Below are 16,296 nucleotides of genomic sequence, written 5' to 3'. Positions count from 1 at the left end.
TTTGAAAATTTCAAATTTCTGGACTTATAAATTTTTTAATTCACTGACTTGGAGGCAGACATGTTAGTTGGATCAAATTCTCTGACTATTGACAAATCTGAAAGACAGTACTTCTCGTGATAAATGAATTTTCTGAATCAGAAAGCTATAATTGTACAAATATCTTGGAACAGTTTCGGTAGCTATGTAACGCGACAGAAGAAGAAACTAACGAACGAATGAACGTCTCCTATAATTAGTCGTCGTTGGATATGGAACAAGCAAGAGTTTAAGAAAAAAAAAATAACAAAAGTTTCTCTTTGTATCGCTTTACGTTCACGGTAGGTGGTCCTACGGACGTTAAGAGAGCAGCAGGCTTGTTAGCAGCACGAACTTCCAGCAGCTAATTGGTATTCCTCCGTCGAGAAGTGTCAGCCTTTGACTGATTCTATTTCGAGTAGCTCTTTTCAAGTGTTCCGTGTGTTTACATTCTGACCTAAGGAAAAGTGGCTGACCAACAATGGGTGAATTCCTGAGAATCACCGACCGGTTTCATCCTAGATCTTTTTCAAACCCGCCTAATCGGTCATAGCCTCTGTGCTTCCTCGTCTTTTTACAATTTTATTCTTCGGCTTCCTTCCTTTTTTCTTTCACTTCTAACGCGTCGAGGGTACGCATTTTCTCCGCTGGATTCCGCGCTGATACATGCGAGCATTCACCTCGCAGCAACGCACGCTGAAGACAAGTCTTCCAGTTCTCTACGAAACGTTTCGTTACGCTTGTCGTTTGGCCGTGACGTGAAAGGAGCCGACGTTAAAAGGAATCGATCGATGGTCGTTACAGGTGCGCGTTTGTCAAACACGCTTCAAGCTTTGGAGACACGCGTGACCCTAGAAAGCTGCGGTTTCTCGGGTCAACGAGCACCGACAAACAGCCCGTGCTATAGGAAGCTCATGGAAATGCAAAGTGCTGTATTCGTCATTCTGTTCTTCTTGTTCGATATTTTATGTTTTCAGCTACACTTGATTAATGACACCATTATGGGGGTACTTTCTAATATTTTCTAATTGATAAGAAAATTAAAATATAAAAATACTGTTAGGAAATTGAAGAATGGTTTTCAGAGCAGCATTAAATCGGTTAAGAAAGTTAAATGTTTGCATAGTCGAAATTTACACACGCGTGCAGACATGTGTGTTTATTCAATATTTATGGATTTATCCGTTGATGAGAATCGCTAATGCTAGTGGATTCATATAAAACACGATGAAAATGTAACATATATACAGTGGAAACGTTCAACAGGTTGATGTCGCACAGTAAAAACTTTTAAGCGGTCGATACTTCTTCAAACACCGCTGCAGACGTTAGATAAGAACAATACTGTCATTAATTAAAACAAGAACACTGGTTAAATGCTTAATTAATCTCGAAAACGAAATATGATTAGAGTATATTCATGTATTTTATAGGTCTATGTATCTATATTCCTGTATATTTATAAAGTCCATTATGAAATATTTAATATTGCCTCGAATCTTAATAAATCAATATCACTTGTTTTAATTTTAAGCAGGACCACCGACAACAGTGACGTTTATTTTAATATTTTAGAAATAAATTTTTACTTTCATTTCTTTTTGTAATATAAAATTAATTTTGTAAATCCAATACCTATAAATTAATAATAACGTGAATTGCTTTAAAAAATGAATAAAATATTAAATATTGAGTCGTATTAAAAGTGTTATTTTATATTTTATATTATTATGGTAAATAATCGTATATTTGGCAAATAAATAATTTCGAAATAAATTCATATTTTGTTTCTTTCATTTCAAATAAAAAGTGTTTAAATCCAGATCGCAATTATTGATATGACAGCTTTGAAAACAAACGATACCGCCACGTTTGATGAATTTTTGATGATGATTCGTTGAAGATATCTGCTTAAGAAGGAATAATGAATCGATACTTCGATAGTCGTCAGTCGAACATGCGAGCGGATACTGACATATCAGGCCGCGGATTTAAAGCATAGAATGGTTATCAACGCGACGAACGAAGAAGAACAGATTTGACATCTAAACGCTAACGTTAAAAGGGAAAAATGGGTGAGCAGGCAATAATTCTTTATCCTTTCGTACTGTTCATGCAAATTTGCTCGCTTAAATATTCACGAGTGTCAAAATTGTGCGCCGGTTAACTTTCCCTGGATAACGTTTTAATGGTTCACAGTTTCTACGTTGTTCCGCGAAATTTCAAGTATAACTGCTATTCCGAACATTCGCGAGACCCACAAACGTTCGTCTAATCTTTACGCTGCGATATTCGTTAAAAATTATTCTTTTGCATTATAAAAATGAACTGCATTAATAAATAATAAGAAGTAGATAAGAATAATGTTTTTTTAATCACGAATTAATGAAAGAAAGGTCAGAATAAAATAATTGGTGAATTATATTTCGCAGAGATAATTGTAAGATACCTGTTCGCCATAATGCTCTGCATCGCGAATATGATTATTTATGGACTAAAAGTGAACATTGCTACCGCCATTGTTGGCATGGTTAAAGCTAAGAAGAATGGTGAACATGAAATTGAACACGTGCTGCCAGAATGCATTTTTGAAGATGAAGATTCTGTAAGCGTAGATATAGACGGTCCATTCGATTGGTCTACTACCGAGCAAGGTTTAGTTATCAGCATTTACTTTGCTGGGTATCTTGTGGGTATGGCTCCGTCAGGATACTTTGCTGATCGGTGAGTGAACGGTAATTTAATTTACATCTAAAATAAAATCATTTTCTCCCGATGCAGAAGCACTTTTTATAAATCATAAAATAATCAAGAAATAATTAAATAATTAGTGAAATAATTTTCACGTGCATTATCTTCGAGATACATCTATATGTATGAGAAGTTCAGTGACGAAGTGTTCTTTTTTTTTTTTTTTTCCGTCAATAATGAAACCAGACTGCTGTTATCAGTGATGTTGACAGAGCGTTATTTAATAAGATAATGAAGGTCGGTAGCAGTAATAATCGTTTATGAGGTGTACTGTCGTGTAACGTGTAGGTCCGTGATAAGTGTTCGTTTGACACGCAACAATTTCGACCCTTTGAATATCATTACTATCATACATGTGTTATTTTAAATTGTATTTTATAAAATGTTTAACCATGAAATTCAATGCAATTTTTATAAATAATTACAAACTTGGAAAGCTTCTTTTGTTTCTTAATCAATTTTGTTAAAAATAAAAGAGAATAGAAAATAAAGGAAAAAATACGTGGTCAAGAGAGTTTTGAAAATTTAACATTTTTCCAGTAGACTAAAATCTACTGAACAGCTGACGTCATTCTCATTATAAAAATTTCAAATGTAAATTGTTTCCCTACTTTTGACAAGCAAGCGCAAATTTCGCAAAATTTTAATAAAAAAATATAGGGAAACAGAAGAAATGAGAGAATGAAAAAAAAAATACATTTTCAGGAGAATTTTGAATTCAAACCCCCGAATTAACTATGAAAAAAAAAATGCAACCTTCTCAATCTTCGTCATCTTTGCACAGCTTCCATTCAAAGAGCGTCTTGCTAATCTGCGTGTTGGCGAACGCAGTATTGACTCTGCTCGTGCCACTAACAGCCAACGTACTGGTCCTACTCTACATATTAAGATTCTTAACGGGTCTTATGAGCGCTGCCAATCTTCCCGTGGTGAACGTATTAGTCGCGAAATGGATGATATACGAAGAGAAATCAACGTGGATCGGTATCATTTACGCCGGCACGTCACTGGGAACCGTGGTGTCCATCTTCTCTTCCGGTATGATCCTAGCTTCCATAGGCTGGGAAGCGGTGTTTTACATCCACGGCTCTTTGCCGTTAATTTGGTGCGTTGTATTCTATTTCTTCTTCGCCGACACTCCGGAATCGCAGAAATACATAACCGAAACGGAACGACAGCTGATCGTGAGCTCTTACGGTCACAGAGCTCCTGGCTCGTCGGAAACGCAGGTACCGTGGAAAAGCATATTCACATCGGTGCCATTCTGGGCGCTGATTTACACTAATACCTTTGGAAACTTTGGTTGGTACTTTTTGCTCACGCAATTGCCCTTGTACATGAACAAGATACTCCGATTTGATATTAAATCGGTAAGCTGCAGTCTGCTACTGTGATTTTAGGATCGTTGACGGTTTTATGAGACAATAATTTGATTATACAGAACTCCGCCATTAGTTGCACACCTTATCTGTTGAACGTTCTGGTGAATCCGTCGATTGGAAAACTGTTAGATTGGGGAAAGCAGAAAGGATATTGGTCACAAACTTTTGGACGGAAAACCGCGGTCTTTATAAGTGAGTTTGATTATGTTATTATTTTAAAACAATTTGGAAGTATATCTAGGGTAAGATAACAATTTTATTTTGGAATTTTGGAATTTTGGAATTTTCAAACTCAGAAATTTTTAAATTTTTAATTCGCTTGGGTGCCAATTCACATCTTGGTGACAAGCTCGCTCTTTGATTTTTCTCTCAGGATAAATGGAAAGATTTTTATTGGAATACTGGAAAGTAAAAAAATTGTATAGCATTTATAATCCATCCATCGTTTCTGGATTTAACCTAGATAGAAGGTATCGACGTTGATGAAAATTTATTTAAAAAATAGATTTAGAATACCTAGGATTTTTCACTTTTAGAAAGGATTAAATGGAATACAAAATGTACACAATATTTTTTATTTTCTGGGATAACAGTAAAAAATATCATAAAACTAAAGGGATTTTTGTGTTTATTTACAATAATATATTTAACGATTTGACTAACTATTTCTATTTTTAATGTAAAAATTTCAGTTGCATCCCTTTAATTCTAAGTGCCTGATATATTAGTTGTCAAAATATATCGATTGAATTGTTTATGTTTGTGTTGCAGGTTGCGTTCCATCAAGTTTCTGTCTCTTTACGATCGCATACATCGGTTGTAATCGCACAGGATCAACTATACTATTGGTACTGAGCATAGTACTGTGCGGTGTACTCTTCATCGGACATGTCGCTAATGCTAACGACCTAGCCCCGAATTACGCAGGAATTCTAATGGGAATCACAAACACTCCTGGAACGATCTCAGCATTCATCTTGCCAGCATTGGTTGGTGCCCTTACTGAACATGGGGTAAGTAACAAAGAATCTTCGAATATCTACCTGTACCAAACTTATTTCATTCAAGGTTTAAGCCCTAAACTCTAAGGAAAATTTGAGAGAAGTCTGATTTTCATAAGATTTTAGTATTAATTCTTTCATAGATAACTTCTAAACGTTAGGCAATAAATTGCAAAAGCAAGAACTTATAAATTAAACTTAATTTAACCCAAGTCACTGATAAAACAGTATTTTACTTCTTTACTGTCTCTAATGCGTTCTTAAAGGTGCATTCTTCAGAATTTATGCTTTCGATGTGCCACCATTTTTATGCTCACATATAAAGACAATTCCGATTACACGAATTAAAGGGAATTTCGTTATCTTTATGATGCAGCATACTATGCAGCGATGGCAGTACGTCATGTGGACCGTAATTATTTCCCAAATATCTGCATGCGTTGTATTTGGTTTGTACGCATCTGCTGAGATTCAACATTGGAATTATGAGCTGAATGGTTTCGACAATGAAGCTCCAAGATCTCGGACAACTAGAACTTAGTAACACCCATTAATAGTGTTACATAATTGTCAATTATTGTCCAAAAAGAGATCTATGAAATTTATGAAAATACTAGAATACCTCTACTTTTGGGACTGGTACCCGAATAATCTCAATTTGGGAGCCGACATTGCATTCGAGGCAAGATTTTTAATAAAATCAGTAATAAAATTTCCAAATATTTTCAAAATACCTTTTCGATTATTTGTTGTTGAATTATCCAGAAGCAATAAAAATCATTTAAGAACGATATACCTAAAAGTCGCCGAGTGCAGTTAAAGTAATTAGAACCGCAAGACCACCCGTAATGATGGCGGACCAATTAAGGGCCAGCTGGTAGAAAAATCCGTCTTATCCCAATTAGATCAGCGCAGTTCGCGAAAGAGCCGCTTAAAACCTTTGCTTTAAAAGAGCCGACTTAACGGCGAATATTTATGGCGACTGAAACGTTACGTTTATAATCTATTTCAGTGCTACGGCAGAGAGTCTCAACGAGGTTCACGCTGAGAAATGAACGATTACAGCCAAGTCATTTCCCTTCTCGTTTGATACGTTTCCTGTTGCCGATTTATCAAAGACTTGGCTCGAGAAAAGTGCCGGATAATTTCAAGTAAATTTTTTGAGTTGCAGAAATTACAGAAATTGCTGTTTTTTTCTTGGTCGTCTAATATAATTACGTTTTCATTTCGTTTCGAAGAAATGACTAGGAAATTACTAGGAAAAATTTTATTCAGCACTCTAAATTTTCATTCGTGTAAAATAATAGTTCATTTATTTTCATCGTGTCACTCGTCATGACCCTATTTCAACCTGGTATTAAAGAACATCTTCCGAATGAATGTTGGTATTAAATGAGATTTTAAAGGACGTTTAATTGAAGAGCATCACCGGAAACGTGTCATTCATAGCGACAGCGATGAGTCGAGGACACTGATCGAAGATGTGACACCGATTTCACTTGTCCAGGATAATGACAGCGCAATGAGAAGAAAAAAAAGTAGCCCTGAAAAGGAAAAATGGGGCTTTTGGAGTAATTCAATACGAAAAACAAATTCTTCTATAGCTTTTCAATCATTATTATGATCGTTCAAGTATGAAAAGCTGTAGAATTGAAAAATGGAAGCTGTATTGGTAAAAAATTTCTGGGGTCTAATGAACTCCATCCAAGCGGATATTAACCATTTTACCATTTTAAACATTCAACTAATAAATAATGAGAAATACCGAATATTTAAATTGATGAATTTTTAAGTTACCCTTCTCTGAAACTTTCATTTATAAATTAAAAAATATTAAATTTTCAAGTTTAGGAATAATAGTAATAAAGTTTTGAAATTTTTAAGCTTCTGAATATAGATATAAAGTTCTGAAATTGTGAAATTGAGCACTGATCGATGCCTGGGAATGTACATCACTTGCTCTCACGTGGGTAATTGCCCGTTACTCTTTTACCCAGTCAGAAGCATGTGATCTTAACTACCCCCTATCAGTGTCGTCTCCCCCGTCCCGTGGGATTTTATTTTAAGCAGTAGCCGGAAAATCAGCCTGTAAAACAGTTTCGAAGAAGAATCGTAGTAGATCTACGCGAAGGTAGCTCGTGAGCCGACAATCCATCGAAGAAGCTATTAATCAACGGTAATTAAGGCTCGGCTGATCCTTCGCCGAGGGATCGGGACGTTGACTCGTTTGCTCGGAGCTGGCAGAAGTAGACTTGTTCCACGCCATGGTTAATCAATCCTGCTGCTCGTTACAGTCTCTCTGCCATGTTTGTAACGACCGCGAACGTATCCGAAAATGTCCGGGAATATTGTTAATTCAAGGGAGGTAGCACGTTTCACGGCCCATTGCACCACGTGCATACATACATAACATATATGTATACATACATGTAAGGGTCGGCCATGAATAAACCTCCCTTTACTTTTCGCCACCTTGAAACCCTCCCAAGAATGGCGTTCGTGCCACTTCGTTCCTCTGCAATGCTCTCTCTGGGAGACATTCGCTGGCCGTGCACCACCAGACCGCACACCCGTTATTACTAGCGATAAATCGCCACCTTTAATAAGAGAGCTCGCATGACGTTCCAGACGGAAGCCAGAGACGCCAGGCGTCGCAGCTCTAGCCTAGACAGCGAAAAAACTTGGAATATTGAGACTGACACCAGCACGATAAATTGCTAGATATTTCGATGTTTGCCACCACGTCCATTTCCAACTATGGTTTACACTCAATTTATAGTTATTTAATGTATAACGATGAGTGGTCATCACTGACTAGGCTTCGTGTACAAAATGACACTCCAATTCTGCCAGAATTCTTACTTTAACGATATTAAAGTTAATTTAGAAAAAATTAGTATAATTTCTTATCATTAAAAATTTGTAAAGTTCTGATTTTTGAATTTCAAAAATTTTCAATTCAAACTGCCACAAATGTAAACTTTGTAAACTGTCGTAAAAGTTGGCTATCATTCCGAGGCCTCCAGGGTATCCTTACCCCTTAAAACGAATCTGCGCATCCCCCTTTTACCGAAATTTAACCACGGTAAACTCGTACTCCTCTTGTTTATAATTTGGCCAATAACGTTGAAACTTGGTCAGAGCGTGTATTTGCTGGAAATCTGCAAACAGGAGTAGCGAAACGAGGATTGGCCGTACGTGGGTACGGGAATCACCAGGCAAAATATTAAACTTGACGACAACTAATCCGCAGGAAGTTCGCATAATGCGAGCTCGGTTTTGCCGTTGGAATCGAGAGGGTGGGCCGAAGCCGGTCAATTGGAAACCAGGTGACCGAGTTTCGGGATTCCTAGCCTCGCTTTTACCCGGCCACTTCGCCGTCATCCCCGGCATATCGAATTCTTCACCGGACTCCGTGGAATGCCGAAGCGACCTTCCCTACTCCTTTTCTTATTCTCTCTTGCCTTCCATCCACCTGCTGGAACAGTAAGGAAATAATCTGGAATACTTCGCTACCCCTCCCTCCGCCGAGGATGACCCAGTTAACAAGGTGCCGGTTAACAAGGCGGCAAGTTTGCCGCGCGTGCAACGCTGAATTATAATTTTCCACTGATACGGTTTTTGAACTTCATACGTTACTCGATACAAGTTTCGGATCAACTTTCGAAGGAACGGATGGATTACCATGAGAATGTTGGGATGTATGGGATTTCTGTAGATACTCGGTGAATTTTAACGAGGGATATTGCGGTAGATGCCATTATGGGTAACTGCGCTCGCGAGAGGGCAGTCGTGGAAATTTCTAAATTTCTAAATTTCTAAATCAGAAAATTCCAACATTCGTTTGATGGTTATTTCAACCGCGTCGAACGAAAGCACCCCTTCGATAGAACGATCGTATCCTCTTCTCTAACTGTGTGTCTTCCCTCCTCCCCCTCCCCCTCCCTTGACCATTCGTCCAAACTCCCACTTTCAGCACCCTTGAAAACCGTCAGCATATTGCGCATGCATAATTGAACGTGTTCAAACAAATAACAAAGTTTTCGCATGCTGATGAGCCATGCTACCGCATCCGGATTTCGCTTGCCACCGAGTGGCACTGACATATTTTCATTTGACACGCAGGGACACCACCGTTCCCTCTGCATTCTGTTTCTCTCGATTCCAGAAACGTTTCCGATCGATCTCTTCCCTGAGATACTGGAATGTCGAAGACGGATCAGAAGGAAGAAGACGTTTCGACACATGGGATACGAAGGAAAGAAGACATTCATACGGTACTGACAATTTGATTTGTAAAAATGGCACTCGTTTAGCCGTCCTGTACAATCGTGTAACTTTTTAAATTCATAGGTGTTCTTTCTACCGCGTGGAAAATTTTATTCTACATTTTCGATGCATCCTGCATGTCCCTCCTGCGGGGCGTAAATTTTTCTCCTGTCGATAACTTGGATTATACCATGAATAAATTGTTACCCAGGGTGACAGGAACTGAATCCAAGACTGTTCCTTGAGGAAAATTGAGAAGTAGATTTTGTTAATTCAACTGTTAACAGTGACGAACAAATCAAGTGCCAATTGGAGAACATTTGCTTTACCATAACGTTGAATATTAGTTTCATTCTAAATATATTTAATTTGTAAGAGCTTTAAATAGTTAAGCTACTATAATTTGAAATATTTCAATCCTTGATTCAAGGATTCAACATAAAATTAAAATTGCAGTTAAAATTGCGGTTAGTTAAAAGGAAAATTACATGTAACCCCCTGAAAATCCTTGCCGGCTTTCAAAAGGGATTTAAATTTTACGTCTGCTCTCATCCCACGTAGGAACGATCCAATCTGGCCGGCCAGCTGACACGCAAGAAAACTGCTGAATTTTACGAAGCATAATTACAGGGACACGCGTATCCGACTATTTTTTCCGGCCACCAGGAATGAACTTCCGGTTGAATGATGCGATAACCGTTTACGGGCCTCGCGTGATCGTTCAAATCCCTTCTGTTCTTTTTCTGGCCATCGACCACCCCCGCAAACCTATGGGGTGCGTGGTAAAGAATGATCGACTGGCCGTGAACGCATTCCAGTGTGTAATTGAGAATTAATTGACGCGATAAAATACTTGACCATTCGACCAATTACACTCATTATTAATCTGATAAATCAACCCGAGTTCTTCTTCATTTTTATTTCAATCAGAAGTTATAAATGCTGGAAAATAAATTTTAAGATTAGAAAAGTTTAAACACATTTCACAGTGGTCTGTTCGCTTTAACAAGGAAACGTGTTCTCGGTTTCGCCTAACGCGTTATTAACTTCTAAAGTAAACACACTCTTTTTACAGTGCCACTGTAAATAAGCTACAGAGCGTTACATAATGCCTGATGAAAAGCTAAACTTCCCCGTAGCGTCGACCAAACCTGGTATTTGCCAGGCTTGGCTTGGCAATTTGCCTCCGCATACCGTGCTCTCATTCGAAATATGAATAATAATGACGCTGGATATGTGAATTATGAGACGATTATCCGCAGCAAGGACCACTGGTTGGTTATTGCATTCTAGTATCTGGGATAATTGATCTTTGAGACCAGTGGCGTAACTAGGTAGGAAGCAAGATAAGCTAGGACTAATAGTGATGACTATAAATTTTCAAAAATATCTTGCAGTCATAATTAAAGCACATATTTTTCTTGCAAACCTCTGTTAACCCTTATATGTATAATGCAGTAAGGAGCTTAAATAAAATAAACTAAATTTCAGTTAATTTGTAACCGCGTAAATGCATTTATGTATGTACGTAGTTTCATTCTATGAGTAATTTCATCAAACAACGTAGTACATCTGCATGTGGTTCTAGGAAAAGCAAGGGGAAGACTAAGCATTCTGAAATTTAACTGTTAATACCTTTCGCGTGTAGAGACGATTTTTCGGATCGAGTGGGATGCATAAGCGGCTTGAATGTAAAACATACTACCCCCGAGGGTAAAACGTACCCCTCATTATTCGCGTGTCCGCACTTGAGTTACATCCCACGCGCATATACCCTTTATGCCAATTTGCATACTAAACTCGTTGAAACAACTAACAAGGATTCTGCGGGGAGTAGCATAAGCTGCTAATGTGAAAAATATTTAAAGGACAATTTAGAGTAGGTGACAATATACGTTATCTTATTTCAAATGTATGCTATTATTTAAGTTTGTTATCAAATTTTATTGAACGTTATTGCGAATTAGAAGAAAGAATACGAAAGTCGCATTCCCTTTCTATTGTTCGTGCATGCACAGTTGCGTAGAAGGTACCGACGCATGCGTACACGTACCGTAATCTATTGCGCACGCGCACGTGCACTCAAGGCACTAACGCATGCGCATGTATACCGCAATCAATTACGCATGCGCACATGTCCTATTATTACTAGCGCCAAGATTCAAATACGGTTAATACATTTGATAGATTTTTAACATAAACACCGGCAAAATTCTACTCTCTTCAGAATTTTTATTTCTATTTAATACAATTTCAAACATTTCATGTAACGAATAATTATTTAACGTAGAAAAACTCCTATAAATGTTCCATAATTTTGATTAAACAAAGAAAAATATTTCACAAGGTTAATATTAAATAAAACATTTAAACGATAATGAAATCATAATTGAAATGCAAAAGGAATTTCTAAAAATTAATCATTTACATCCATTGGAGGTAAATTTTATCAACCACATCCTACGTTACCATGAAAGAAAGTTTGATTCTACGATGAAAGTAAAAAATACTGGCTGAAGCAGCAGCACTGAACCTGGCTTCGCTGCAGTTTGCATAATTATCTAATAAAAAAGAACCCATGACGCTATAAAATAAATAGAGCGATTCTAGCGCAACCTCGAGAACGTTGTATAACAAACGCACACCCATAACGGTAATGAATTTTTTAATCCCCGATGTTTCAAGCGATCAAATAAATTTGATAAACAAGCGAAAATTTACTCAAACCCAAGCCACTTTCTCTCGCCATAAAATCCTCGGTTAAAAGAAAATATTCTCTTACGGGCTTTGTGGAGGAATTTACAAAGATTTTATTGAAAATGGAGCACGCGATACCGTGTGAGATAACTTTCAGCGTTGAAAATCAAGCACTCAAAGAGTGTCCCTTGTATATTTTTTGTTTTTCAATAGCGTTTAATATAATTTATATTAAATATTTGTATTAAATTTCTATGAATTAATATTTATTGCATCGTCGAACACGTTTCGGCGAAAAGTTTGAATTTATCTTTAGCCGACGTCTCAAATATTTCTTCGGGTGTTTCTCGATCATCGCGAACGACGTTTTCTAAAGGCGAATTCTCAGCTGGCATTCAGCACAACGAGGCCGAAAAAGCCTCGTCTCTCGTCACAATTACTAAACCGCTGGCAGGAAATAATCTCTCTCTTTGTCTGCGCGGTGTCTCGAAGCAACGAGATATTAATTCACCACGATTAATCACCGGAATCTAGAGAAATAGCTGAGAGTGGAAATGCGAGGGAGGATAAACATTTGGACGAAGGGGATATAATGGTACAAGGATTTCAACCTAACTTTCCTACATACATATAAGATCTCCATTCCCAAAATTATAGTTTTAAGATATATTTTCAATTAACTAAAAAAGACAGACAATGCTAAAATTAAATAAAAGAAATAAATAAATGTTGTAATCGCTGCAATACTCGCGACAATAAATAATTAATAGAAATGATAACAAACTATTTGCAAAACACAGCTTTGTGTATTGATGGGTTAAAGTGATAACGGTTACTGGTTTATCCCATATTAACGGAAGTTAGGAAACCTGGTTTTTCTTTCCGAAGAAATTAAAAAAGACGAGTCTGAAAGCATCGCGGTCCATAGGAATTTCACGCACGTTCATTGCCGGCTCAGTTAGCACGAGGGGGGTAAATCGATAAACACCCGACGAGAAGAATAAGAACAAAGCCAAAGATCGTGATAACAGTCGATGTGTGAATCCGAGTGGAACAATAGTTTGGACTTTTGTTGATTAAATGTCAACAGAAGAAGGCGACGGTAGAACCGTTTCGCAGGATGAATCCGCAAACCGTTGTGTCCTGCACCTGACATAGCAAGGTATGGACGAAACGAAGGTTATAGGTGTAGGAGGAGGGGAAAAAAAAGTAGAAGAGAGGGTGAAGGTCGGGCTAATTGGATGTCGCAGGCGCAATCTTGCGGTCTCCATTTGTCATTCGAGAAAGCGAGAGCCGATTCATTCTTTTGTACTCCTCTCCTCCGTCTCTGCTTTCCTTTCCATTTCCATTTTTCTCTTCGTCATCTCCTTTTCGCATACAGGTGAGAAATCCTCGTCTGAATTCGGTAATCGCGACGATCTGCGAGAGCGTTAGCCGGATATTGCGAGAATTCTCGGCTTCCCGTGACCTTCTCTGGAATCCGATCCACGTAACCCGGAAATCGCGCCAAAAATTCCTCGCCTTTCGCTTCCGGAAGCTTTACGGTCATTGGAAACGTCTTTCGATTATTCGTCCACGCGTGGAAAATTGTTACTTCCGAAAATTTTATTTAATATTTATTTAATTTAACCAATATTTTTTTCAAAGTTAAGAATTTCTACTTTGAAACTTGATAATTTTGGGAAGATTGGAATTAAAGTCTCGAAGTTTTGAAAGTTGAATTTGGAAACTGAAATTAATTTTAGAGAAAGGAATTTTTAAATTTAGGATTTTGAAAATTACTCCTTTTCGCCATTTTCATGAAGGAAACCTAACATGCTTGGTACTGTATATCGTGATAGGCTTCTTTAGAGAAAATGGCTAGGTGAAGTGAGGCTCCACAAGTTGTTATAATACTTGGAAGGTATCGTGTACTATGCCCAATTTTCTCAAGACATTTTAGTCCTTACAGTACTTACAGTAGTTTAAGTATGTTCGTAGCCCTTAAGTACTTTAGAACTTACTTTTTGAAAATAATATTTTCTCAGTTTTGTATATTGATGTTAATTTTGGAAATTATCATTTCGTAGAACTCGCCACTACTGTTACATGAATTTAACATAATACATTGATTGCTACTTACTGTATCAGAAATAATGGTTACTGTTCCACTTACCTGAAACAAAGCAATATCAAAATTAACTTTATCTTTTGACAACTTTTACAAAACCACTGAATTTTTATGAGTGTGTTTTAAATATTCAAGCAAATTCAAAAAGAAATATGTTTTAAATGGAATTAGCATCGTTTGGTGACTAACATTGATGAGAGGGAGACAATTCAAGTAATCCATTAAGTTCCCGTGATTAGTCTTTGATGGGTAGATGAAATTTTCGCACAAAACCTTTGATTTTTGGTCCTCAAAGACAGATTATAAATCACTGTCATCGCTAAAAAGGTGACTTCGAAACGGAGAAGACGAATAAATCCCTGTGTTCTATTCAATGGAAGAAAGAGATTGCTTTTTTGGTTTGATTGAATCTGGTGACGGGGAAGAGCTGAAACTAATCTCTTTTTCTTCAATGTAAAAAGCGGTGTTCCTTCTGAATCTCTGAGTAGGTGGTTAGCGTTAAATTCTTAAGTCACCGAACATAATTTATGTAACAGATATTACAAAACCATGGTGAAAATTTGATTCTGAATAGTAAGTTATTTTCAACCTTCTAATTATTCAAAAATGATGTACCTAATTGGTGACGAGTCACCAGAGATCAGAAGAATAAGCATTACCCGAGGACGACGCAATAAAGTGAAGCTTACGAGCAGCAGTCACATCGGAAAGAGTGTAAAAGGGTGGTAAGATTGTTCTAACATCGTTGGACGAACACGAGGGACCGATGATGGTCGATCGAGTAACCTTGGTCAGAGATTTTCGAGGAAGGTGAGTCAGTGGCGAAGAAGAAACAATTGAAGCTCCATCGTGCTTCAGGGTTGGTCCAAGTCCGAAGGAACAAAAGCCTGGAAGGACGAAAGAAGATGCTTCGAAGCAATATGTAGCCGAATCTTTCGTCTCTTGCTACCTCACTTCCGCCCTCTTCAGCCAGAGGCGAAACCTTTGTTACTTGTTAGTGACTTTTATCTGGTCGCCCCGGGTGCTCGATTTATCTCGCTTTTCTCTTCCCCCTCTCTTCGCAGCTTTTCGCTTACTTCTGCCTCTCCCCCGTCTCACGTTCAGCCTGCTATCACCTACCAACAGCCCGGAACTTCTTATTCCGGATTTTAGACCCGTAGGGGAAACGCTTTCCTTTCCTCGACGCTTTCTTCTACCGTTTCCGGGACACACCACCTGCTTTCTTTTTTTTTTTTTTATCAATGCCAGCTTAATCTTTCGCACAACCTTCGGTAGCTGCACGCGCGATGATTTTCTTCTAACAAATGAGACAATTGAAAGCGAGTTTTCTGAAATTAGGTCTTGATGAATTTGTTAATTTAGGTTTTTCCAAACATTATGATATTAAATTTGTAGAAAATAAATGTGTCCTACGCAATATCGTTTTTCCTTCCTGAAAGCAGCGATGATTCTCTGATTTCTGATCGTTGATATACTACCAATAATACTCGTGCTCCCTTCGTTAAATCCAGAGAATTACTTTATCGAGGGGGAATGTCGGCTACGATAATTCTGGCTGAATCGAACCGCCAGGAATTATTGGCCTGACAAGAGGCTCGGATTCTTCTAGCAACGCGACCTGAAAATGGATCATCCCGTCCTTTCTTTGCCAACCAGAATTTCCGAGGGTCTTCCTCGATAAGGATCTGTATTCAATCGCGCGAACGAAATTTCGGAGAGATCTGTGCCTCCAGACTGGAGGGATAGGTAGATGCTATTTTTCTGAAAGTGAAGTGCAATATTCCTGAATTCTTTTCAATGACTTTGCTTCGAAATTTATCAGGAAAATTTCTAAATAAATCATGTTAATCAGTAAATTTTCAGATCTTAATGGACGACAATATCGGGATTGGTAGTTTAATACCTAATTTATTATAGAATTTGTGAAGTAATTATTAGACGCTTGCGGGCTCGGCTCGATATCGGATGAGGGATCGAAATCGAAGAAAGGGCGTAGAAAAGTTTTCTTTTTTTCACCAAGGAGAATCATTTGTTATGCGTGACTGGCGATCAACCGAATCTAAAATTG

The 16,296-nt window shown here is 37.8% G+C and overlaps 2 protein-coding genes across 8 annotated transcripts in view; one reads left to right on the top strand and one right to left on the bottom strand.

Annotated features, from left to right (window-relative positions):
* The window catches only part of Ten-m (teneurin transmembrane protein Ten-m), a 329,037-nt gene that overhangs the window by 262,977 nt on the left and 49,764 nt on the right, over positions 1-16,296 (bottom strand). The window lies entirely within an intron of this gene.
* Positions 1,935-6,386, top strand: LOC117607568 (sialin-like). Its single transcript, XM_034331418.2, has 6 exons — positions 1,935-2,093; positions 2,451-2,742; positions 3,554-4,139; positions 4,211-4,343; positions 4,923-5,164; positions 5,529-6,386. Exons 1-6 carry the CDS (start codon positions 2,090-2,092, stop codon positions 5,691-5,693), a joined length of 1,422 nt encoding a protein of 473 aa, XP_034187309.1. The 5' UTR covers positions 1,935-2,089; the 3' UTR covers positions 5,694-6,386.

The sequence above is a fragment of the Osmia lignaria genome, chromosome 6 (assembly GCF_051020975.1).
Source record: "Osmia lignaria lignaria isolate PbOS001 chromosome 6, iyOsmLign1, whole genome shotgun sequence".
Classification (NCBI taxonomy): Eukaryota; Metazoa; Arthropoda; class Insecta; order Hymenoptera; family Megachilidae; genus Osmia; species Osmia lignaria.
This window is presented reverse-complemented; position numbering and strand designations above follow the sequence as displayed.